We start from the raw sequence: 25,668 nt of genomic DNA on the forward strand, positions 1-25,668 counted from the left end.
TTGACTTGGTCCCATCCAATGAACTCTTTGTCATTTTGGTCAAGCTTTTGGGGATCCTTTAGCCTACGACATCTCGGGGAGTCGGTTCCTTACAACTCCACCACCCATAGAAGAAGTTCGATGCCCACATCGAACGTCTCGTTTTATCCTACGACTTGTTGACCATGTCTCTGGGGGCATCCCCCCACTTAGCAGTGTGCCTAAGTTAGCCTCCCCGGCCAAGAGCCCATGACAACGGAATATAGGTGTCCCTATACTCCTCACCTCACCACGCCCTAGTATGGGGTCGGGACTTGAACCCAGCCTTGCTTTACTAGGGGGTTGGGACTCGAACCCAACCTCCGTAGAATACGTCTACGGATTCGACATCCCCGCGGGGAGTCGGGCGTAGTGCCCTACGCCTGGTCGACCTATCCAACCCATGCTAATTAGCTTACCTTTGGCGCGCCTTCGGGTCCCAACATATTGCACTTGCTCAACTTTGCAAATTGATATTTTTAATTGAATTTTGCATAAGTACATAGAGTTCTGCCTTGCAGAAATTCCTCCACTAGATCTCGAGCGTTCGCTAGGTTCTCCTCCGGTTCCCATGTTGCTTCGCAGTGTGGAAATCCTTTCCACTTCACATGGAACTCTCTCACCTCGCGTCCTTGTCGCTTGCTTTTGCGCACATTGAGGATGGCCTCGACTTCGTATTCCTCTTCCCCTTGGATAACCTCAGGCAAAGGTCTCACTTGGTCCTTGCGAAGCGGATCCTCAAAGTACGGCTTGAGTAAGTTCACGTGGAACACTGGGTGCATCTTCCCCATCTCTCGAGGAAGTCGGAGTCAGTAAGCCACTTTACCGATTCGTGCCTCAATCTTGTAAGGCCCCGCGAACCTGCTTAAGGAACTCAAGATCAATTCATTTACAGGAATACATGCATCTTTACCTTTGGGTCAACTTTCGGCTGATCCCACTTGGTAGTCTGAGGTTCTTGGTGTTCAGCCACACCTTCTCCCCAGCTTGGAACTCTACATCCCGACGCTTCTGGTTCGCGTATTTGGTTTGCCTTTGTTGAGCCCGTTCCAAGGAATCCCTCACTAGATTCCAAATGCTGAGTCTTTCCGCTGTGAATGCCTCCACTGCGGGCAACTCTCCATGATACTCGGCCACGCCGAGTTCCACAGGACCTTCAATAGCTCGCCCATTGATGACTTCCCATGGACTCACCCCGATACTCGAATGTGGTGAGTTGTTATAACACATTTCTGCAAGTCCCAAATGACTTACCCAATCGGTCTGGTCTCCCGAGACATAGCATCGCAAATAATCCTCCAACTGCCTATTCACCCTTTTCGTTTGTCCGTCTGTCAAGAAGTGTTAGTGCCAACAACTTGACTTAATACCCCATACCTGTCTGTGGGTGATAGGCTGTGCTGAATTTCAACTTGGTGCGATACTGTTCGAGGAGAGTCCTCCAGAACCTACTGGTGAAGATCTTATCTCGATCTGAGATGATCTCTTCTGGTCTTCCCCGCACTCGAACCACTTGCTCGAAGAACAGCTTCGCCACACCTTCCGCATCCACCTCCGTTGTGGTGGGTATGAAATGTGCCATTTTTGAAAATCGGTCCACCACCACGAATATCGCATCAAACCCCTCGCTTGGGGGGAGTCCCGTGATGAAGTCCATCGTAAGACATTTCCACGGGCGATCTGGAATTGGGATGCTTTGCAACAAGCCCCCACTAGCCTTAGTCACGGCTTTTACCTGCTGACATGTTGGACATGTCTTTACATAGTCTTGGATGTCCTTAGCCATATCTGGCCAATGGTACTTCCTTTTGAGTAAGCCCATCGTCTTGGGCACTCCACCGTGTCCCGCAAGAGGTCCGTCATGACACTCTTCTAAGGCCACCTTCCTTAGTTTCCCTTCTGGAACATACACCCTCGTTTGCTTGTAATAAATGAGTCCGTTGCGTTCCGCATAGCCCGTTTTCTCTTCCGTTGGCAGCTCACCTCTCTGGTGAGCTTCCCGCGCCTCTAGATTCCTCAGCAACACTTCCTGTGCTAGACCATCATTCTCATATGCTGTCCGCACATCGTCCCAGAAGGTTGCTGTTGCGCTGGATATTGCCAACCTCAAGCTCACTTTTCGACTTAGCGCATCCGCCACGATGTTGTTCTTCCCAGGCTTGTACAGAATTTCGCAATCAAACTCGGCCAAGGCATTGGCCCACCGACCTTGTTTCCCTCTTAGGTCGAGCTGTGACAAGAAGTGTTTCGTTGCCACATTGTCCATGTAAACCTTAAAGTGTCTCCCAAGGTAGTGTCGCCACTCCTTGAGCGCCTTGACCACCGCAAACAATTCCTTCTCGTGGGCAGGCCACTTCCGTTGAGCCTTGTTCAGCTTCTTCGAGAAGAACGCTACCGGATGGTTGTCTTGCTTCAAAACTGCGCCTAACGCAAAGTCCGAAGCATCCGTTTCTACCTCAAAGTCCTTACCAAAGTCTGGTAATGCCAATACAGGAGCCTTCCTCAACTTCCCTTTGAGGTGGACGAATGCCGCCTCGCATTCCGCTGTCCACACCATCTTCCCTTTTCCTATTTGGTCCGTTAAGGGCAGGGCTACTCTCGAATAGTGTCTGATAAACTTTCGATAGTAGTTGCATAGCCCCAGGAATGCCCTCAACTCATGTACATTGGATGGTCGCTCCCATTCCTGGATCGCTTGGACCTTCTCCGGGTCCACCTTGAGCCCGTCCTGGCCCATCACATGCCCGAGAAACTTTACCTCTTGTTGAGCAAAGTCACATTTGCTCTCTTTAGCATACAGCTTGTGTTCCCTTAGTTTCTCAAACACCTTCGCCAAGTGTTCGACATGCTCCTCTAGCGTCTCGCTATAGATCAGGATGTCGTCGATATAGACGACCACGAAGTGATCCAGATAGGGTACAAAGACGTGGTTCATTAGCGCCGAAAACGTTGCCGGCGCATTACATAGCCCGAAGGGCATCACCAGAAACTCAAAGCTTCCATACCTCGTTCGACAGGTTGTCTTCTCGACATCTTCCTCGGCTACCCTGATCTGGTAGTATCCTGACCTTAGGTCAATCCTCGAGAAGTATTTTGCCTTTCCCAACCTATCGAATAGGTCCTCAATCCTTGGCAAAGGGTACTTGTTCTTCTTTGTATACTTGTTGAGCAAGCGGTAGTCTATGCACATGCGCATAGATCCATCTTTCTTTTTCACAAATAACACCGGCGCCTTATACGGCGACTTGCTCAACCTAACATACCCTTTGTCCACCAACTCCTCTAGTTGGCACTTGAGCTCCTTGAGTTCTTTTTCGTTCAAACGATAAGGGGGACGAACTACTGCCTCAGCACCCTCGACCAGCTCAATCTTATGTTCTATCGGTCGTGCTGGGGGTAGCTCTGCCGGTAGCTCCTCCGGCATGGTATCCTGGAATTGGTCCAACACCCGTTGGATCACTAAAGGTACTTCTTCCATTCCTGTCTTTTTGTCACTCTTCACCGAGAGTAAGCACAAAAAGGCCGCCTTAGTTCCTTTAGTGAGTTGTCCTCTCGTGGACACCAGGTTTAAGCAGGAATCTTTGGCCTTGCTTTGCCCTACCTTTAGATCTTGGGCCTCCACCCTAGATCTTCTTCCTTGGGCATTCGCCAGTACCACAAGGTTTCTACCTTGTCCATGCAGGGCTACCACGAATCGATTGAACCAGTCCATTCCGAAGATCACGTCAAATCCCGCCATGTCCAACACGGTGAAGTCCATGTCCACCTTCCAAGTCCCCACTTCGACTCTCGCTTGTCGAAGTACCTCATCGGTGCTTTGGCTACCTTGAACAAACTCTATAGTCCTTGGCTCGCCTAGCCGCTGCACCGTTAGTCCGGCTTGCCGGACTATATCTGCAGCCACAAAATTATCCGAAGCACCCGTGTCAATAAGGATTTTAACAAAGCTACCTCCGAGCTTCCCTCGGAGGGCTAGTAGATGTCGCGAACGATTCTCTACCAAAGTTGTTCGTGTAATAAGTAACTTTGAGTTAGGGACTGGATCACATACCTCTGTTTGGACTTCACCCGACTTGATGGCCATATTGGCTCTGGCCTTCTTCAGGTAGGGACATTTCCTCGAGAAGTGTCCCGCTTCACCGCAGTTGTAGCATACGTTGTTTCCCACGCTGCTATATGACTTGACCTTCTTATCCGTGGGTTTGTCTCTTTTCGCCTGACTCCCCCACGTACTCGCTCGCTGGCCACTGGATCTGCCTTTCCGGAACCCCGAGGGCTCATTCTTAGAGAAACTCTTCTTGAATTTCCCTCTGCTAAACGTTCCCCTTGGCTTGGCCCCTTTGCTAAATGTGGATCCCGACCCTGTCGTGTTCCCCTTTTGCAGGTTATCGTTGAAATGCACCTTGATGGCCGCATCCAACGCTTCTTTGTAGTTGGTCGGGTTCCACCACATTACTTCGCCGCGAGCCCAGGTTTGCAAACCTGATATGAAGGCATGGAACGCATCCATATCCCCCATGTCCGTGACAAGTATCCTCTTTGCCATAAACCCATTCACATACTCTTGAATGGTTCCGGTCTGCTTCAGCCTACTCAGCTCGTCCCTTAGATGCAGAGTAGCATTCGGAGGAACGTAAGTTGCGCGAATCCTCGCCTTCATCATTTCCCAAGTGGCCACCGGTCCTTCGTTGGCCTCTGTCGTTCTCCACCAAGACTTGGCATTATCTGCCAAGTATGGTTTTGCACATGGGACCTTCTCCGAGCTTGGTAATCGCAATGCTCGGAAGTAGTCCTCCATATCGTAAAACCAATCCTCCACCACCTTATAGTCATTCACTCCTTTGAAGACCGGTGGGGGCTTTGGTTTGTACTTGGGAACTGCCTGAGGGACTAATTCCACTTCGGTCTGTTCGACCTTGTCTGGTTTTGCCTCAGTCCCTGCCGAAGGGTCTGCACCTTCTGCGCTGCCAGCATCCGCAGTCTTTCGCTTTTTCTTCCGCTTCTCGTCACGCTTTAGCTTGCGTACGAGAGTCCCTAGCAGGGCATTGGTCTGTGCCAATTGTCCTTCTAGAACATCCAATCGAGCCTTGGACGACCGAACCTCACCACCAGACTCCTGTTTGGAAGTTGTCTCACTGAAGTCCTCCTCATGCAAAGATTCCTCATCCATCGCCTCCTGTTCGACCGGAGGCTCCAGCTCTGGAGGAGGTTCTGTCTCTGCCTGGGTTCGCTTACGTCCTGCCCTTGCCATCTCCCAGCAATCCGCCTCTATCCTTCGCTAGAACTGAGGAAGACGCTCCGATACCAAATTTTAAGCCACAAATTTTTCCTTTCCAATTTGCCAGCTTACCTCGCCTATCCGACCAACTCTGCCTTGGCTCGCACTAAGTTCCCTCGCCAAGGTTCTCGCCTATGGTACCAGCTCCTACTTGGTTTCAGCTACTTACTGCACGAGCAACGGAGTGTTAGCCATCCATCTACGGATTCCCAAATCTCTCCCAATCCCCCTCCCCGGGTTAGACTGGACTTAAGGTTCGGCTACACTCCCCGCAGGCACAAGCAGCCAAGCACACCAAGCCTCCAGATTCCTAACACCCCTTGGTACCACAAGACTTGATCATGGGACCCTCTAAATCCCAAGCCTTGGGTGCAGCACTTGCTTTGGGACGTCGGGGCGAAACACCGTGGCCTAACGGCCCGGTATGGGTACCTCTACCCCCCCCTCTTCCATCCCGAAGGGAAGGCCCAAGCCCCCGGAAGGGCGAGGACCAAAGAGCCACAAGGTACTCAAGTGGGGCACCACTCCACCTGAGCCGGGAGCACCGCAGTCGGTTTCCCTTTTGGGAGTGGGAGCTGCTCTTGAGCACTTCCTTGGATGGCCCCTCCGGCACCAGCCAAGTCCATGCTCACTCCCACCCAAGGCCCCTCGGTCCCAGTCTCAACCTCAAGTCGGTTTGGAAGCCCAACTGGAGAGTCCCTTCAAAACTGGTTCCTGGACCTCACTATCCCTACTATACTTTTGGAACCCCCTGCAGCCCCCCCCCCCTGGAAGACGCACGCTTTGGGCTTTCACCCCTTGACCCGTATTAGTATTTGGACATAGTCTCTGGCTCGATCTCGGACCCGATTTCGGATCCGACTTCGGATTCGGTCTCGGACTCGATTTCGGACTCGATCTCGGACCCGATCTCGGACCCGACCTCGGACTCGACCTCGGACTCGGTCTCGGACCCAATTTCGGATCTCGGACTCCGTCTCGAACTCGGTCTCGAACTCGGACTCGAACTCGGTCCCCGAGTCGGTCTCGGACTCGATTCCGGACTCTATCTCGAACTCGGTCCTAGAGTCGGTCTTGGACTCGATCCTCGACTTGGTCCCATCCGATGAACTCTTTGTCATTTCGGTCAAGCTTTTGGGGATCCTTTAGCCTACGACATCTCGGGGAGTCGGTTCCTTACACCTAAACGTTATAACATAAAATGCCTCAACCATAAATACGGGACCATTATTTTAAAAAATCCATTTTGGATAATAATGTTAAAACATTACTCAATTGAGGAGGAAGTACCCAACAGTAGTTGCAAAGGTGCTAGCAAGAGCACTAACTTCCACCAAGTGAGTTAAGTAGTCAGAAGCAATAATAACATACTCATTGCCAACAATTGATCTTGAAGAAGGCCCCATAAAATCAAACGCCACTAACTCAAATGGATGGGAAATTGCAATTGACTCCAATTGTCATTCCGCAGGGCGAGGGGGAATATTATGAGCTTGCCACCAAATATAACTATGCATATACTAGATAACATCACGTCACATCTTTGGCCAATAGAAAGACTTGTGTAACTTCTTAGTCACACAACAATGTATATATACCCACATAGAATAGGAGAATCATGATAGGTATATAGAAACTATGAAATAAATATTGAAGGCACTATCAGCCGTAAATGATCATCAAGATCCATCTCACAAAATAAAGATAGTTGTCTTAAAGGTGATATTGAAATGTAAATGCCGGATTAACAAGTCATTAGCAAGTGATACAAGATTCTCAAATCCATTTCGAAGTCTTTGAATTCATAACTCAATCTTTTGAGCCTTGCAGACCTCATTAAGAGAAAGTAAATTTTACTCTGCACTTTATGGACATTGAATATCAAGTACAACAATTGCTGACAGCACAAAATCCTCATTTAGAAAATCCATAGATGCTAGAACAACAAACTTGTTAAAAACATGAGAAGAGAGTGAAAAAGGAAGAGAAACTCGAGAAAGAGCATTAGTATCAAACATAGAACTTCTTGGGCGATGAACAATATCAAAATTATATATCTAAAGCTTCAAAACCCACTAAGTAGTAAGATCAATTAGGTTCTTCCACTTCAATAATGAGGTAATGGCAGCATGATCACCTTCTAGTAACATTTAACAACCATGTAGATATGCATGAAGTTTCTCAAAACCCCAGACTACTACTAAATACTATTTTTGTAATGTATGTGATCATGAGATGAGATTTGAATATATTGTTATCGTGGATCCTTGAAACTTTGAGGGATAAATGGGGATAAAATAGGCACTAAGGGCTCTCTCATCAAACAATTGCCCTCTTTTTAAATGGCTTAAGGGGAGAGAGATAAGATGCATTACATGTGGTGTTGGAGCAAATGGCATGGGTTCAATTTCCATTAATTAGTGGCTACTAAAAAAATATAATATACCCTTGAGCAAGATATATTCCTACCTTTAAATTTGAAATCGTATGTATTGGGCATCCATGCATATATCCTTCCTTTTGGTGAAGCATCCACAAACAAAGGTATCCACCATAGGACTACAATACGGGTGGATGACTAGTTGCTTCACATGAAATAGCTGGTTTACACAATAAAAAGGGTAAATTCAGTGTGGAAATGAAGGTGTTAGTTCCCCTTAACTCGGTAGAGGTTCACTAGTTGCCTCACATGAAATAACTAATTTACACAATAAAAGGGGTAGATTTATTGTGGAAATGGAAGTGTTAATTCCCCTTGGCTCGGTAGGGGTTGTTAATCAATAGTCAATGTTTGCTATAGGGTCCAACTTTGCTGTGGTGTATGCTTGCTTTTTTCTTTGTTCCCTCGAGGACGAGTTTAAGGCCACCTCTTCTAAATGGCCAATATATCTTAAGAGATATATTGATGATGGTGTTAGAATTTGGGATGGATCAAAAGAGAGCTTGGAATGCTGGTTGGCTGGCTATGGAAGCCTCTACAATTCTATAAAGATTACCTTAGTAATCTCATTTGAATCTATGGATATTATTCAGTGCGGAAATGGAGGTGTTAGTTCCCCTTGGCTTGGTAGGGTTGTTAGTCAATAGTCAATGAGGATATTAACATCTCTAAAGGGGAAGGGGGGTGAGTGTAACGCATGTGATCATGGGATGAGATTTGGATATACTGTCATTGTGGATCCTTAAAACTTTGAGGGATAAATGGGGATAAAATAGCCACTAAAGACTCTCTCATCAAGCAATTGCCCTTTTTCCAGTTGGCTTAAAGGGATAAAGATAAGATCCACTACACTTTTTATGTCGTGGAGTAGTTCGCCTCTGTTGGTTGTAATGTATGGTTTATATATGCAATCGGATGGCATTGACTAAGCACACTCAAGCTTTCTTGGATTAGCACACCTTCAAGACTAATATCAAAAACATCCATGTGCAAAATAAAAGGTTGAGTGTAGCTAAAATATGCCAAAATTAGAGGAGTTGTCAATACCTCTTTAAAATCCATGAACACCCATTTATAATCTGCAGACCAAATGAAAGATGACGTTGATGGCTTTAGCAATTCTCGCAACGGTGCAGTGCGATCAGAAAGATGATCCACAAAATAACAGAGATACTGGACCTTGCCCAATAAGCATTGCACATCATTTACATACTTCAAAGTATGGAACTTTACAACAACCACAAGTTTGTCAGGATCAACTTATAAACCCTCATGAGAAATACAATACCTAAGATAAGTTGTATCCTTGGACCCAAACACGCACTTCAACCACTTTAGCTTTAAACCAACATCCTGTAACCGATCTAACACTTTACAAACATCACAGATGTGTTCCTCCCACATCCCTTCCGAGTGGATCAAAACATCATCAATGAAGTCAGCAGTCGCCTCTGGCATATCACAAAGAACCTTGTCTACCATCTGCTGGAAAGTCATTGGAACATTGTTCAAACAAAATGGCATCACCAAGAACTTGTATAAACCAAATAGTATACAAAAAACTGTCTTAAGAATATCTTTTTCGGCTATTGATACTTGCCAATACCCAAAAGCAAGATCTAGCTTAATGAACCAATGACTTCTCCCTAGACAATATAAAAGATTAACAATGTTAGGAAGAGAGTGCACATCTAGGATCATCACTTTGTTTAATGGACGATAGTCAATGCAGAAATGAACTCTTTCATTAGGCTTTGTTGCAAGATGAGGCCCAAGGACTCCATAATTCTTGAATAACACCATTTTCCAATATTTTCTTGACATTTTCATGTAAAATCTTGATCTCTTTGGGTGATCGATGATGAATAGAAATATTGATTGGACAAGCAATCCAGGATTGGACCAATCAGTTCCTACTAGGGATATCTCTAATTGGAATTGGATGACATATGATAATCTTGGCTCTAGACGATAGGTCAAATTCAAAAAGATCAGCATACTTCTTCATGAGTCGGTTAACTGCTACAACACAAAAACTATCAGAAGAGCAAAATAAGACAAAAATATAAGAGGAAGTAATGGGGAAACAAAAGTAATAGAAGCAAATGTAAAAATAAAGAGACAAAGAGGTACGAAAGTGAGGGGAATAGAGGCAATATAAAAAAGTATAAGACAATGGGGAGAAAACATCGACAATGCCGATAAGTGTGACTAATTTCATCACACGCCCAATAGCAAACATCACGGCTACGACCACATCCTCACCTTTGTCCTTGAACTTGAGTAGTAGTAGCATCAACCTCCATTAGAATAGAACCATCTCCCATAGGAAGTGGAGCTTAAAGATATACAACGAAAAGTGGAAGAGGTAACATTTCATAACATTGTGCCAAGTGAAGGGCATCATCAAGGGTGGCTAGAGCAAGTGCATGCACAAGTTTTACAAGATCTTGATGAAGTGTTAGCCACAACATTCCCAGCTTGATCCACTCTGACATATTTGGCTCCGCACAAAACAAGAGGTTTTGGAAACGAATGCTAAATTGCATCACCGACTTAGATAGTCTTTAACAAAGATAATGCAATTGTTATAAGGCATCATCACAATCATTAGTATATCCAAATGCGCATTTGAAGACGTTCAGGAGAATACTCCAATCCCCACGAATAGCTACACTCAAACCATTATATAATTGCAGTATTGTCTTTTAGAAACATGTGGGAAACTTATGCAAATGTTAAGCATCATCTCAAGAATGATATGTGGCAATCACCATGAAGTGATCGAACTAATGGTACATATCATCCCCAGGATTCCCATTCCAACCAAATGCAAGGATTGGCACCAAGAGCAAAATAAGTTGTACTATATGCCATGAATGTTACCATCAATTGAGTTTGGTTGTTCAACTGCAATCACATAGTATCGAGCAATTGCACCAACTATTACTTTAGAGTTAAAAGAGGTAAAGATTGTTGCTCTACTATGAAGATGAATAAAAAGGAAAGAACAAAAGAAAAGAAATGAAAAAAGGTTATAAAGAAAGGAAAATCTAGACAATGTAAAAGCTAAATTTAAACTCAAATCCTGAAAGGAAAAAATAAAAGAAAGAAAATGGAAAAAACTAGATTTAAACAATGCAAAAATTAAATCTAAATCAAAATCCTAAATCCAAGCACTCCTCAAAGACAATCAAAAGTGCTCTCATCTCCACCAATATGAATTCATAAAATGTGGAAAAAGCATATAGAAAATGTGCATATTAATTAGCCTAAAAACCATAGTTTATATACAATCCGGATTGAAACTAATCTGATAGCTACCAAAATCCCATCATGTTAATATTAGTATATGGCATCATAGCCATATAATTTATAAACACAAGATTAATCTTATTGCATATCAATCATTAGATGGTAGAATAAAAAAGAATATACTATAAAGTGTTTAAGAAAGTTTATAAATTATAAACATGTTTATAAATTATAAATACAAAATTAATCTAAATGAATAATAAGTGTTAGATGGTAGAATATCCTAGAATATTTAAGCATATTCTAGATATATCCACTACCATCCCCTACAGATTTGCTTAAGCAAACCAAAAAATCCAATAAAAATACCATATACAGAGACAAAATAATAATAGAAAAATAAAAATAAACGACAACTGGTGTAGTGGTATCATAGTACCGTTAAATCAACTTAAGGAACAGCATTAATAATGTTTTTGTCCTTTATTGTTAAAACTTCATTTAGACTATAAAATGAAATCATAGTCCATTTCCATTTAACAACGAGTGTAATAGACATAATAAAATTCTCTTCAAATATGAGATTAGTAAAGTTTTGTTCATTCATCCTTATTTTGGTATTAGGATTTACATGTTCTATAATCTTTACTATTGCTCAAACTTTTGACCATTGTTGGGACCCCGTAAATATGCAAAAGTCTATGATGTGTAAATTAGATTATTACAACTCAAAATATAATGAAAATAAGGTAAATATTTTTAAGCAAATGAGAACGACTTCAAGGAGAAAACAAATCCAAATCCAATAATAGAAAGTGATGATTTCTCCATGGGTTATGAAACTTATCATGTAATAATTTTTACTGGTGCAGCAAAATATACCACTACAGGTTGGGGTGGTTGGTATATGTGGTCCTTCAGAGGTTGTTTTGAATATGCTAAACATACTGTTGAATTTCATGAATGTTCATAAGTTCTTAATAAAATTTCTGGAAATGAATAGTAAATAATAGTATTCCAAGGCAGGAAGTTAGTTTTGGATTTAATTGTCAAGAGAAAAGTCACTCTCATGCTCCAATACAAATCAATCCATCCCAGCTGCGGGAAAACTCGACTCCTCTCAAGAGCTTGATGTTTTTGCCACTTACACTGCCGCATCGCTCAACACGATGCTGACAATCTTCACTGGGCAAGGATCATCCGTTGTAACCTCTCGGCCGAGTGGATCCATGGATTCCACATGTTGCGGTGCACAGATTGACAGTTGCCGTCACTGTGAGGCTCGGGATCTCACCAGAGCCAGCCTCGGGTCGAGGGACTTTTGGACGACTAGAGAGTACAGATTAATTCCACGACTGCCTTCTGGCGCTGTTCTTTAACTTCCGTGATTCTCCTGAGAAAGAAAACGTGAAGAGCGAGTTGGCTAAGTCATTGAGCAAACTTCTCTTTTCTACGTACGAGAGAAACTTACTTGTAGAGGACGAGCTCTGAGCCGGAAGAACTCGACGACTTCTCAGCCACGGTGATTTTATCAACGGGAAGCTGCTGGATGTGCTGCTCGGGTGCTCCATTGGCAAGATGAGACCAAACGACAGTGAAGAGTTTTTGTCGTACTCCGTTTTTCCTTGCTTCTTTGGTTCAAAGCCTGCAAATCCCTAGATTAAGACACTTCGATATTCGTTCGTCTGGCTCCCGAACTCTGTGTGTCATTGCTTCTCCTTTGACTTGGTATAATCCCCAGTGTGTCTGGATGCGATACTAGCTCTGCTACTGCCGCATCCAAAGAGCCTTCTAACCATCAAAAAGCTGTGTACTCATCCAAATCTGCTGCCCAGCAGAGTTTATGTATATTTGGGTTTGTTGTGCAAGTTAGGGTTTGGAGCAATAGCTTTTCTATGGCGTTAGCAAACAACTGTAAATTAACTTTTATATAGCACTGGATCAATAGATGAATTGAAGTAGAAGATTTTTTTTTGCTCATTAAAGCTCCCAGTTTGTTGTAAGAGGTTCCCTTTCTCCAGAGGATGTTCAATCCCATGTTTAGAGAGGAAGAAACTGCCCTGACATGAAAGTTGAAAACACTTAACATGAAATGGAATGAATAATTTGCTATGCATTAGCGTTATTCCTACTTATTAATTATAAACATGTTTATAATTTATAAACACAAGATTAATCTTATTGCATATCAACCATTAGATGGTAGAATAAAAACGAATATACTAAAAAGTGTTTAAGAAAGTTTATAAATTATAAATATAAGATTAATATAAATAAATAACAGCCATTAGATGGAAGAATATCCTAAAATATCCAAATATATTCTAGGTATATCCACTACCATAGGTTTGCTTAAGCAAACCAATAAGTAAACAAATCAAATGATACATGCAACATGTAGCAAATTATTGTTTATAGAATGTAAATTTTTAATGGTTGTATTCATTTTTATATTATCTCAAAATTATTTAATATAGCACGGGTTAGGTATATTCTTTTCAATAGTTTAAATTCCACTTTGCAATTTGAATGATTTAGATGTAATTTAAAAGTGAAATGCTATTACTATTTCCTCCAATATGACAGTTATAATTTTTCTTATTATCTATGCTGAAGTTATAATATTGTATACTATTATGGGATTTTGGTAGTTATTAAATTGATTTCAATATAAACCACTCATTTTTATAGCATCTTTGATCATTTTTAGAGAGTTGATGCCTTCAACTAGCTCAGTGAAAGATGGGAAAAATTCAGGGAGATAGTGAGTGAAAATCCACTTCCAATCACTTCGAAACTCCGGTTGAATCCATGAATTTCTGACTCCTCGCTCCTAGCTCGTGCAGAGCGCTGCTCCATAAAACAAATTTAAAAATATTTCAGTAAACCGATGAAAGAATATTTGGCGAAAAGGTAGTATATCCGTTTGTTTTGTATAGGGTTTGTGATTGTAAAAAAGGAATCAAGAACTTCTCACGAGCAGAGCAGATTGAAGATGGTGGCGGTGGATGTTGAGCGGTATGTTGAGCTCAAGCGCATGATCGACGATTTGGCGATCGAGGCTGGTAACAATAGGAGGATCCGGGTGAAACAATACGATAGTTTCGACTTCGCGGACTATGATCACTGGGCCGAGACCAACAACAAGAGGGCGCTCAGGCCGGACTGCCATTACATGGAAGACGAGGTGGCGTTGGATCCTCCCCATGCCGACCGGATCACGCGGATGGTGGCCGTGGCGCTCCAGCAAGAGGAGGAAGAGAACAGGAGGCAACTGTCTAAGGAGGTGAACTACTTCACAAGGCAACTGGCGCTTCAGCAACAACAAGCCGGGCCGCCGAGCAAGAGAGCTCGCCACTGATCATCGAATCATCCCCTTGAGGGACGAAAACAATCTTGTATCACAAGCATTAACAGAACTTGTGAACAAACCAAGCTCTTAGAAGCAATAAACTTTTGTTGTTTGTACTTCATATACCTGGCAATGAAGAGATCTTTCCAGTTCTATGAGCTTTAATGGTGGTCCATCTCGGGGAATATGGCCGTGAGTCTTCCTTTAGCTAATAAGCCCTAGCTAGAGCTACGTTACGAGCGAAGGAAACGATGCCCAAGGTATGCTGTATTATTTGTGCAAAGAAAGTGCTCCAGTGACCTGGCTTGATCAAGAACATCAATACTCAATTGCTAAGATATACAGAGATTATGAACATCAGTTAGGAATTATGGAAGAGAGGATCAATAACGCGGAGGACAGGTGAAGAGAGGAAAAAACGAATTTCTACTTCCTCTTCTCAACTTTGTGATTGAGGAGAATAGCTTTTCTTTTTGTTGTATCTCATCGAATGCTTGTGTTCTCGCTCCCGCTTCACCGCTGCCCTTGCAAGTGAAAAACAACCAAACCATTGAAGTAACTGTTGTGTGCATCATGTTTTCTTCGAATCCAATTACTATTCTTACTCTCTCTGGTTCCAGTTGTGAGAACAAACATGAATTTAGAGACGAGTCATTTAAAATGAGTTCTTTCGAAGTGTGCTTATATAATATTATTTCTTGAGGCCTTGAGATCATCATTCTAGCACAAGAAGTTTTATATATCAATGACTCCTAAACAACCCGCTCAATAAAGTCCACTTCTTGAGATTGTCATGAGACATGAGATTAGATATACTCCATCTTGACGGCTACGAACTATTGACAGCCGTTAGATGTCAACCATCAACAAAGACCAAGCTCCGCGGCCTGGCGTCCTCGCTGATAGTCACCACAAACATTGTAAGATCCCAGCAGCGTCATCCACGCAGCACACTCGGGCTCAAACGGCATGCTCTTGACCAGCTCTTCCGCCAGCGGCATCCATCCGGCCCTGCCAAGAACATCCACCAAGCACTGGTAATGCTGCGCGTCCGGGCAGCCACAGTAATCCTCCACCATCAAAGCAAACACGTACCTCCCCTCGGCCACCAGCCCGGCATGGCTACACGCGAACAAGATCGTGATGAAAGTTATGTGATCCGGCTCCACTCCTTCCAAGCACAGCTCGGACAAAAGGTTGAGAGCTTCCGCGGCGTGGCCATGGCGAGCGTAGGCCGCGATCATCGAGGACCAGCATATCACGTCCCTGTGGTCGCGCATCTCGTCGAAGAGCTTCCGGGCTTCCACCAGGCTGCCGCAGCTGGCGTACATGTTTACCAGCGCATTCCCCAGCGAGCCATGGATCTGGAACTTGGAGGAGATTGCTCTCGAGTGAACGAGCCTGCCCTGGACGAGATCCTTGGCTGCGCAGCAGGCGTCGGCGATGGCGACGAGAGTTATCTCGTTGGGCTTGACGCTGCTCTCGGCTCTCATCCTCGCGTAGATCTCCAGAGCTTGTCTGGCGTCGCCGCTCTGAGAGTAGGCTGCGATGATCGCCGTCCAGGTGACCACGTCCCTGGCTTCCATTGCGTCGAACACCGCTCTCGCCTCGTCCAGGCAGCAGCACCTCCCATACATGGTTATCAGCGCGTTCCCGGTGGCAGCGTCCGGCATGAGCCCCGAGGAAACGAGCCGCTGGTGGATCTCCCTGCCCTGATCCAGAGCTCGCAGCCTCGAGCAAGCATCCAGCGCGGTGGTGAAAGTGATGCAGTCGGGCTGGACGTCCATCTTCCGGTAGAGCTCGAGAGCTTCCGCGGCACGGCCGTTCTGAGCGTACGCCGCCATGATCGAGTTCCACGACACCTCGCTTCTCTCGACGGTGTTGTCGAAGACGTCCCTGGCGGCGTCTAGATCTCCACACTTGCTGTACATGTGTACCAGCGCGTTTCTCACGACAACTTGGGCATCGTATCCAGCGTCAGCCACTCGGGCGTGGATGGCTTTGCCTTGTGCCAGATCCTGGAGAGCCGAGCAGGCAGTGAGAGCACTGAGGAAAGTGACCAAGTTGCGTTTCATACCTTCGGGTTCCATTCGATGGTAGAGCTGGAGAGCTCTCCTGTTCTGGCCCTGCTGCGTGAACGCCGAGATCATACAGTTCCACGAGAAGACCGTCTTGTTTTTCATGCTCTCGAAAACTCTCCATGCATCGTCGCAGCTCCGACACTTGCTGTACATCCCGATGAGCGCATTCCCCAGCGCGGCACCAATCTCAAGTCTCCCGGCTGCTTCGATGCTCCTGTGGATTTCTCGTCCCAGATCCAGGCTGCGCAAGCTCGCGCAGGCCTCCACAACGCCGAGGTACGTCACTTCGCTGGGCTCTAGCTTCTCCTCGTGGACCATTCGTCTGTAGATCTCCACAGCCTGCCTGCTATGCCCGTTTCGGGCATATGCTCCAAGCATGGCGCTCCAAGTCACGACGTTCTTCGTGGCGATCCTGTCGAATTCTCTGCGTGCCTCCTCCGCGCTTCCACATCTGCCATACATGGTGATGAGAGCGCTGTGCAAGGAATCCGAGAAGAAGCCACTCTCTAGGACGTGAGAATGGAGAGACTTACCCGGTTTGAAGCTGCCCAGCTTGGAGCATGCGCCAAGAACAAGGAGGAAGACGACGCTGTTCTCCATCTTCACTCCCTGGTTGGACATCTCCCAGTAGAGCCGCACGACCTCCTTGCAATGCCCGTTCTTGGCATACGCGTTCATCATCAGGCCCCAGGAGAAGAGATTGCGGTGGAAGAGGGAATCGTCGAATACCTGGCGCGCGTCGCTGAGGCTGCCACACTTGCCATACATCTCCAGCAGGAGATTCGCGAGGAATGCGACCCTCTTCCCGCGGTAGAAGCTGCGAATGTGGCCGTGGACGCGCTTACCCTGTGAAAGCGCTCGCTCCTCGCCACAGCGGCGCAGGAGGTGGACGTAATCCGGCGATCGATGGGAGAGGCGCGTCGCGATCTCGGCGTCAAGATCGCTGCTCATCCAACCAAGAGCCCTAGAAATTTGAAGAACTTTAATTAATTTTTTCCACGGCCAAAACTTTCCATGGAAACAAGAGCGCTGCGAAAGCTCCAGCTATGGCAGCGCCAAAAACTCCTGCGAGAGGACTGCTTGCGTGAAGTCCTGTTAACCAGCAAGGAGCTTTTGGCGAATAGACCACGAATCCTCCGCAAGTGAGCACGAAGTTTGCAGCGATCAAGCCGGCGTGTAGTCCGATTGGAAGCGCCAAATTCCCGTTTGATCTGACGCGAGCACCCGCAAGAGCAACACCCATGAACCATAGTCCTGGTATTGCCGATGGTGACCTGAGATCAAAGGAGAACATATAGACCATGGAAAAAAGAGAATGAAAGCTACTTACCAGTGAACTATTGCAAACAAGAGGCTGGAGAGTAGTATGGCTTTCTGCTCGCCGAAATCGACCGAGATCTCTTCAAGCAGCCACGAGCGAAAGATAAGTTCCTCCACTGGTGCAATGACCACTCCCATTGCCAGTGCTTCGACTGTCAGCTTCGCTAGCTTTCCGATCGAAATTAGCGCCTGAGAGAATGAAGTCATTACCAGGAAGGAGGAGACGAGCTTCAAGTAGCGAAGCTGGGAAAGTAGGACGTAAAATAGACACACGACCCCACAACCGACTGCTAAGCCAGCTCCAAAGAGATTGAGCTGCAAAAGAAAGAGCGTTAGAACATTAGTGGATAAAAGAAGTTGCTTACTCTCTTCAGCCTGAGGCCATATTGGTGTAATGGCTGATCGAAGCCACGAATTTTCTTCCCCCAGATTATAATCAAAAGAATCAGTGCTCCATAAAAACCAAAAACGCAAGCGCACTGCGCTACCCCTCCAGACGAGTGCGATGCCCACTCGGTCAAAAGAGTGGGGAGCAATGGTAGAAAAATTGGAGACCACAGAAGTAAAACCATTCCCGAAAATCCCAGGAGCCTGCAAACACAAAACTACGAACTCAAGCTTCAGCAGAAAAACTAAACCAAAGTACCTTCGATGCAACGGCATGGCAGCTATTTTGAAAAATACAAGCAGCCTCTCTGTTACATTCATAGCACCACGTAAACCACCCCAAAGAAGTGCAGCCTTTCCAATGACATTTAAAAACCCGGCCTTCTGACCAATATCCGCTAGCATTGATATCAACCTGTTGTTCAGTGTAACCAATACATTGCATTCAATAAAAAAGAAAGTAAGAAAATACCTTTCGTGGTCGACTTGGCCATCTTTGGTTGGAACCACGGGAGCGGCAATGGAAAAGGCCTTCTCCGCCATGCTAGTGACTATGTTATCCTTGTAGCAATCGTCGTCCCCATCGCCTTCTTGGCCGTCTCTTGATCCCGAACGAGAGCTACCACTGCTGGCGAACGCAGCAGTAGCACCCATAGCAGCAGCAGTCACAGCTCCCACAACATTTCCGCAAAGACCCTTCTCAATCTCCTCGCTTGCAGCCACCGGATTGTCGCTAGTTGCTTCAGGTAGCGATTTCTCCTGCACTTTGATTTCTTCCTCCACTCGCTCGTTGTCGTTCTTTGTTGTGACAACCACGTACGAGTTGACGAGGGATGCCAGAATGACCCCGACTAGCACCCCGAAAGGAACGACTTTCTGCAGAATGATAGTCCCCCGAAACGCCGACGCCACAGCATCAACCAGGCCTTCGGCCGAAAGAACCCGTCCAGAAGAGGTATCGACGTGACGTATTGCTGCTCTCGCGACCCCGGGAAGTTCCTCTTTCAAACCATCTATAACACCTGGAGAAGCTGATCCGAGCCTTCTTCGTACTTCCACCTTCATGGCTTCCAGAACTATGTTTTCAGCTTGGGCCAAATGTTCCTCTGAAAAACCATCATTCCTGTCGGAACCTTTGCAGTCGTGCAAAACAAATCCCGAAATCTTCGTTTTCTTTAGTCTGGTGTGGACATCTTTCACCTCGTCCACCTGTTCTAGTGTAGTTGTGCTCTTCGTAACTGCTGCCGCGTTTGCTACTTCTGGGTTTGTAAACTCGGACCTGGAGGAAGTCTCTAAAGGGAAGTTTGCTGACGACTGAAAGACCAGCTCCCCCTCCTTCCTGTTTCCTGAAGTCGTTTCTGTATCACCCCTGTTGTTTCCTTGTGCCTGGGGCGCTTCGTTTCCATTCCCGCTTTCAATTTGATCGAGCATCCCTTCGAGTAATCCAAACACATTGTTGACAGCCATTTGCGTAGAATCATCAAAACCAGAAAATGCTTGAAATGCCTGTTGGACGTTGATGGACGAGTTTGTTTGCTGAGCGGCTGGAGTGTTTTCAGGATTCCGGCTTGATACATCTGTTTCTGGCTTTGGTGGATCGGACGTATTTTCAGGCCGCTTTTGATTTTGGACTGCAGCTTCTGCATCTTTGTTCTCCTCAGTATCTCCTTTTTCGTCTGAAGCACTAGGCTGTTCTTGCTTTCCTCCTGGAAGAACTGCCGGTTCTGCGCCTTTTTTTGCATCAGATTCTGTGTTTCCCGTTCGATCGGATTCTTTTGTTGTCTCGGATTTGCCTTCTCCATCCGAGCCACCGGTTGGAGCAGGAGGGGTACTTTGCATGTCCCCCTTCGGCAAAGTTGGAGCCGGCACGGAGTCTCCAAAACCAACGAGCTTTAAACTTATACCGCGAGTTTGTACGGCAGCAGAGACAGCAGCAGCCATCTTTCCACGCACATCTTCAGGAACAGCATTTTGCAACGCTGTGATTACAGTCTCACCCCTTCCAACAGCATCCAATACCTGTGTTGACAAGAGCTTTAGCTAGAAAAAAACCGAGAAAAATTAAAAGAGAACCTGTTCTTTAGTTTCGGGAGATAATGTTCCTGGCATTGCCATATCCAAAGCGCTGAAGACTGTTTGAGCAGCTTGTTTAGCTTGACCTTGCTCTGTCTCTTCATTCTGCTGACTTTCATTCTGCTGACTTTGCACTTCTGGCACTTGAGGTTCAGTCCCTTCTTTATGTTCAATCCCTTCAGTCCCTTCATTAGGTGCCCAGAAGTCTTCCTTTGACTCCAACGTTATGTACTCATTTCCTTCTTCGAGTAAACCTGTAGTCAAGTTCGTACTCCACCCTTTGGAAGGCTTTATTGCCAAATCTATTCCACGAAGTAACGGATGACGACCTTTCAGCAATGCTATCTCCACAGCAGCAAGCCACTGGATGGAAAAGAAAGATGATTAGAAGTCGTACGTATAAAGTAAGTTTACCTCTAACACTATTTTGAAGTTGTAGCCGTCGTTTGGCGAGTACAGTAGCGTCGTGAAAGGATTCTCTTCAAATGCATTTTGTGGAATGGAAAACGGTGGAGCCGCAGTACTATCCTACATTCACAGAACAGTTGGCTACTTTGATAGTTACAACGTCAAAAGTGACACAAACCTGAATGCAGAGCAAAGGAGTTTGAATTCCATCGATAACATTACGACTGCTTGAACTCCTGTAATAGCTTTCCAAAGACTTAAATCCCCTTGCTGGGCACGAAACGGCAGCCTCGAACTCCCTTACAGACGTAGCTGCGAGACCACCAGTTATGTCCATGTTTGCTTGTCCTTGGAAAAGAAACTAGAAACCAGTATTGAAGCAAACAATCTTTCTTCTCATGAAGTACCTTGTTCGACCGTAGTATTTGAACGAGACCATCAGTCAGCTCCCTGTCAAGACCAGCAGCACGATTCCGCTTCATGTATTTCGTAGCCTCGTCCAGATCAAACGGGTTATTGATACAGACTGCCGCTGTAAGAGGTGTCAAGTTCTCCTCTCCAAGATATTTAGCCAGCATATTTGCACCGAAACCCCATCCAATTCCTAGGAACGTTGTCCACGGCCTGCAGCGAGCAATATAGGACACTGCTGTGCGTACATCGTCACTGTCACCAGCAGAGAAAATCCTGCTCGAAGAGACAGAAAAATAGAAAAGAATGTTTGGACGTAAGAATAACTTCACAAACATACCTTGGTGTTGTAAGCGGCGAGTTTCCACATCCTCTGGGATTCAGAACCACAGAAAAGTATCCGCTTTGTAAGGCTTCTTGAGCGAAAATCTTGACCGCCTCGTCTTCGCTTCCTTTGAACGTCCCGGGAATGAGCAGCAAGGTGGTGTCAAGACCGTGATCACCATCCAGATCGAGATAAGCCGGCCAGTCGAGAGCAAGACTTCCACCATCCTCAGTCCATATACATTTTCGTTGATACTCCAGCGTCTTCCTGCCATCCTTGTTGCCTTGCAAGCTTTCGCTTCGAACCGACACTACCTGGTGGCTCGAAAGTTCCATCTTCTCATAAGAGTCGTCCGGAGAACTCGAATCGAAAATGATCGACGGCCACCTTGCCACCACAAATCTGTTGAAAGGCGATGGATTGAGAGTGAGGAGCCAGTAATCCGACAACTTGTTCGGTGGAATTTTTCTTTCTCCGCTGCTGCCTGGTTTGTTTGATTTGCTGCCAGCAATCGAAGTTCCAGCCACCGCTGTGAGAGCTATCGCCAGGAATCCCATCGCCGATGTGCTCGGCATTGCCATAAGGAACTCTTGCAAGCTGTTTAAGCTGCTCCTCACATCGAATTCCACCAGGGAGAAGATATCCATCGGCCCAGCACTCATGCATGCCGTTTTGCGAAGGAGAAATCCCCTCGATAGTAGCTTGGATGCCAGAAATCTCCGATGAGCCCGAAATCCCTCATGGATTGGCACTGCCGACCACATTCCGATCGAAATATCCATCGCCAGTGGACGATAGATGTCAAATCCTACCACTGGCTGCTCAAGAACATTGAAATTGCCGTTGCCGCATGAGAATCCATGCCAGAAACAGGGGATAGATCCTCCAGGGCGCCATGAAGTACCTGAGAGTTAAGAGATATCGCAGCGCCATCACGCTCGACGCGTGGAACCCTAGCCGGACCACCGACACGCGAGAACACACACGAGAACTGGTTCACGTTAATAGTTTTGAGTATTTCGAAGCTAATAGGTACACCACAGGTAAAGAGATTATATTTCTTTCTTGTTGCAAGCCATGCTACTATATTTCCAGGGATTTTCTCACGCACTGGCGAACTCTCCTGGAATGAAATTCACAACCATCGATCAGAGACCAAAGCCAAAGCCAAGACCACGAAAGAAACATCACGATTTCTACCTGTTGTATGCTTGGAGATCGTTTTGATACATATGAGCAGCTTCCGGATTCGCTGGACTCGCGGGATTTGGATCAGTAAGAAGTGACTGGCACAACATAGCACGAAGAACACCATTGTTAGAACAAAACTGGAAGAACAAGCCTGCAAAAGGAGAACTTTACCTGAATGGATGTGAGAATCGTGCTCACGTTATGGCAGGGAGACCAAGCGTCCTGGATGATATCCATACAGAGAGCGCCATCACTGTAGACTGGAGGATCAAAGCGTTTTAAAAAGAATGGAAAACTAACGTTCGCGAAAATCCGTCACAGACTTACCATTGGGATGGAAAACTTCCGACGTGAATCTTACGCGCGGTGGCTTTGCCGGATAGTGCTCGCCAAACGTGAGACGAAGTGGCAAGATCGCTCCTGCGAGATTTGATTCCATCAAACGTAAAAAAAAGAAAAAAAGAAAAAGGGAAAGAGAAATTCTCATAAGTACCTTCCCACGGGGTTTCATCCGGCCCAAACACCGTCGCTCCCCACACAAAGAGATTCTCTTCGCCTTGAGGGCTCGCGCTACATCCCTGCTAAGAAGAGATCAATCCAATTCCATCAGCTACAATCATACCTCCGGCGGCTCCTGTTGGATCGCTTTGAGGTCGGACATGAGCCGCAACTGCGCCGAGGACAGCATTTTCTCCTTACCCTACCTTGCAAGAACGCGAATTCGTCGTGAGAAGATCTAAGAGCGGCGGCGGCGGCGGCAGCACCCGCAACGAGCATGCTGTTGTCACAAGCCCGCCATGGCTCGCCCTCGCTCGCGCGCTGCCGTAGCACGCACGTCCCCGGCGCCTTACAAAACCCTAAGAACTGGACTGATATTGATTGATTGGCATAGAGGTCGGTATTGGTCTATGCGGCCACGGCCCGTCAGTGCCCGTCAGTCCCCGTCAAACTATGTCACTTAATCGGGGAAATTTCTGCAAAAGCATCTTGAAACTTGTTTTTATGGAATTTATGATTTGATTGACTGTCTAACTCGCAACCTCCCCGGCAACGACAGCTTGGACACATTGGCAGTGTTTGGCAGTGTTTGGCAGTGTTTTGCAATTACAAGAGACTCACAATTAACAAGGTGAAAACCAAGATCTTGGTTTTTGGCAATCTCACTGAAACAAACAAGGAGTGAACCCTACGCCAACCTCCCAACCATTAAGGCGTTATGGCTTTAAATCCCACACCTCTCCAGGGCACACAAGTCACTGTCCTGTCACCACTGGGTGATTGTAGAACTCCATTAATGTGCATCACCAAAGATGCCCAGGGATCTCCGGTTTTGTCCCACATACATCGCATGGCATGGGTGCAAGACGTCGAACATGTTTTAAATGACTCCCCAACGCTTTCGCCGGCTCCGTCCAGGGATCAGCCGCGCATGGCATCCTGGAAGGAACAGCCTGGGCACCGCAATTCTGCGAGATTGGAAACTACGTGACAAGAAATGGTGAGCTAACTCATGGAGGCATTCCAATGCGGACAAGTGCAGAGTCCACAACAAACGGTGCTGTGGACCCAGGGAGGAGTATGCCGACCGAATCACAAGCAGCTCGGCTCAACGGCGCTGTGGAGGAGGAGGAGGGGACGATGACGAAGATGTTGAAGATAACGAAAATGTGGAGTGCTCAGCGACCACAACAGACATTTTTTAATACATCATCAGTCTCATATGCTTCTTAGTAAACAGTAAATAAAATAAAATAATTCTGCATCATTGTTAATCATAAAGTTGATATAGACAAAGTAACACATGAATTTCAAGCGCCAAAAATTTTCTTTTGTAAAGAACACCAAAGGCTTTCAATTCAACTAGGATTTTGCCACTTCAATCTTTAATCCCAATAGTAATTTCTATAGATTAAAAAAAGCTACTGCCAAAAGAAAGATAACTGGTTTAGAGAATTATTTTCCTACTAAACATTCCTTTTTTGACATGTCCAAGAATGTTTCCTGACCATTTTCCACAAAGCCCCAATTGAGCCTTAGCCTCTACCAAGATAAAAGGTGTTGAGAAGGAAGCCGTAGATAAAAAAATATAATATTCTAAAAATGAAATCTAAGGTTTAACAAAATTTACATAAATATAGATGATCTAATTCTTTAAGTGTTATTAAGTTTGGTCTTTAATTCTAGGAATTCTTTTGCTATTTATTCCTTTTAAATTCTTTTATTCTTAATAACTCTGGTTTAAGAATCTTAATTGCCAATATAGGCTCTAAATGCCATCTTTGATTGCCAGCCTCTTCTGGACTCTGACCTGCACAAGAGCATGGAGGGTGAGTTTTGGAGGTAAGTTTTATTGTTGATGACCAGGTTCATTTCTAAAATCACTCAAGACACGGTTTCTTGTTTTGCTCACAGATGTGAACACAAAGCTTTGTTTATCCTCTTGGCGAGCAGGTGATGATGACAGGGTTGTGACATGACTTCCAAGATTGGCTCCATGCCAGTTAACATGGGAAGCATGTGATTGTCAAGAAGAGGGAATCTGACCTGCGAGGAATGGAGCTGGAAGGAAACTTTCGTGTACCATGATGCCAGGGGCTGTTCATCTTGCTCTTGATTTTGTCTAGATTCTTATCAGAGAAAAGTTTTTGCTGGTTCCATTCTGGATTGAAAGTGGAGATAGAAAAAGCAGTGAAGATATTTTGATTTATTTGACTTTTAGTTGTATCTATACTCGATCCATATAAATAGGTTATGAGATTTGATGCAAAGAAAGAGATTGGGTCATGTTTGTTATAAGGGAGTCAAAGCTATTCTACTAGATATATGGTAAGAATTATATGATTATTTTTACCTTGTTTTTCTTGTGGAGGCTCTAGGACAAAAGATAAAATTCACAACACTTATTCCACACAATATAAAGGCCTGTATTTCTAAGAAGTGGTTAAGAGAATCTTCAAGAAGCATAAGGTGGTGGTAGTGGTGGAAAAGTTTTGAAGGAATTAATCTAAATGAATATAGAATATTTAATAATAATCTAAGTATGTCAGTTTGCATAAAACAAACTTTAAAAATAATTAATATAAAAAATATTTAATTGAAATAAATTACAAAGATCATGTCATATATTTG

The 25,668-nt window shown here is 45.3% G+C and overlaps 3 protein-coding genes across 3 annotated transcripts; all 3 read right to left on the minus strand.

Moving 5' to 3' along the window:
• Positions 1-15,061: 15,061 nt before the first annotated feature.
• On the minus strand, positions 15,062-17,390 carry LOC112351261 (pentatricopeptide repeat-containing protein At3g63370, chloroplastic-like). Its single transcript, XM_024688778.1, has one exon. The coding sequence runs from the start codon at positions 17,373-17,375 to the stop codon at positions 15,207-15,209; it is 2,169 nt and encodes a 722-aa protein (XP_024544546.1). The 5' UTR covers positions 17,376-17,390; the 3' UTR covers positions 15,062-15,206.
• Positions 17,390-22,308, minus strand: LOC112351260. Its single transcript, XM_024688776.1, has 10 exons — positions 21,364-22,308; positions 21,020-21,299; positions 20,791-20,973; positions 20,619-20,732; positions 20,205-20,567; positions 18,604-20,150; positions 18,391-18,546; positions 18,110-18,335; positions 17,755-18,059; positions 17,390-17,698 (listed from the first exon to the last, which is right to left on the minus strand). The coding sequence occupies exons 1-10, from the start codon at positions 22,128-22,130 to the stop codon at positions 17,407-17,409; spliced, it is 4,233 nt and encodes a 1,410-aa protein (XP_024544544.1). The 5' UTR covers positions 22,131-22,308; the 3' UTR covers positions 17,390-17,406.
• Positions 22,309-22,343: 35 nt separating this feature from the next.
• LOC9644009 (ubiquitin-conjugating enzyme E2 1) lies at positions 22,344-23,425 on the minus strand. The gene is made up of 6 exons (XM_002983723.2): positions 23,162-23,425; positions 23,033-23,117; positions 22,867-22,959; positions 22,711-22,799; positions 22,549-22,634; positions 22,344-22,471 (listed from the first exon to the last, which is right to left on the minus strand). The coding sequence occupies exons 1-6, from the start codon at positions 23,225-23,227 to the stop codon at positions 22,432-22,434; spliced, it is 459 nt and encodes a 152-aa protein (XP_002983769.1). The 5' UTR covers positions 23,228-23,425; the 3' UTR covers positions 22,344-22,431.
• Positions 23,426-25,668: the final 2,243 nt, after the last annotated feature.

Source organism: Selaginella moellendorffii, unplaced genomic scaffold (assembly GCF_000143415.4).
Source record: "Selaginella moellendorffii unplaced genomic scaffold, v1.0 SELMOscaffold_59, whole genome shotgun sequence".
Lineage (NCBI taxonomy): Eukaryota > Viridiplantae > Streptophyta > Lycopodiopsida > Selaginellales > Selaginellaceae > Selaginella > Selaginella moellendorffii.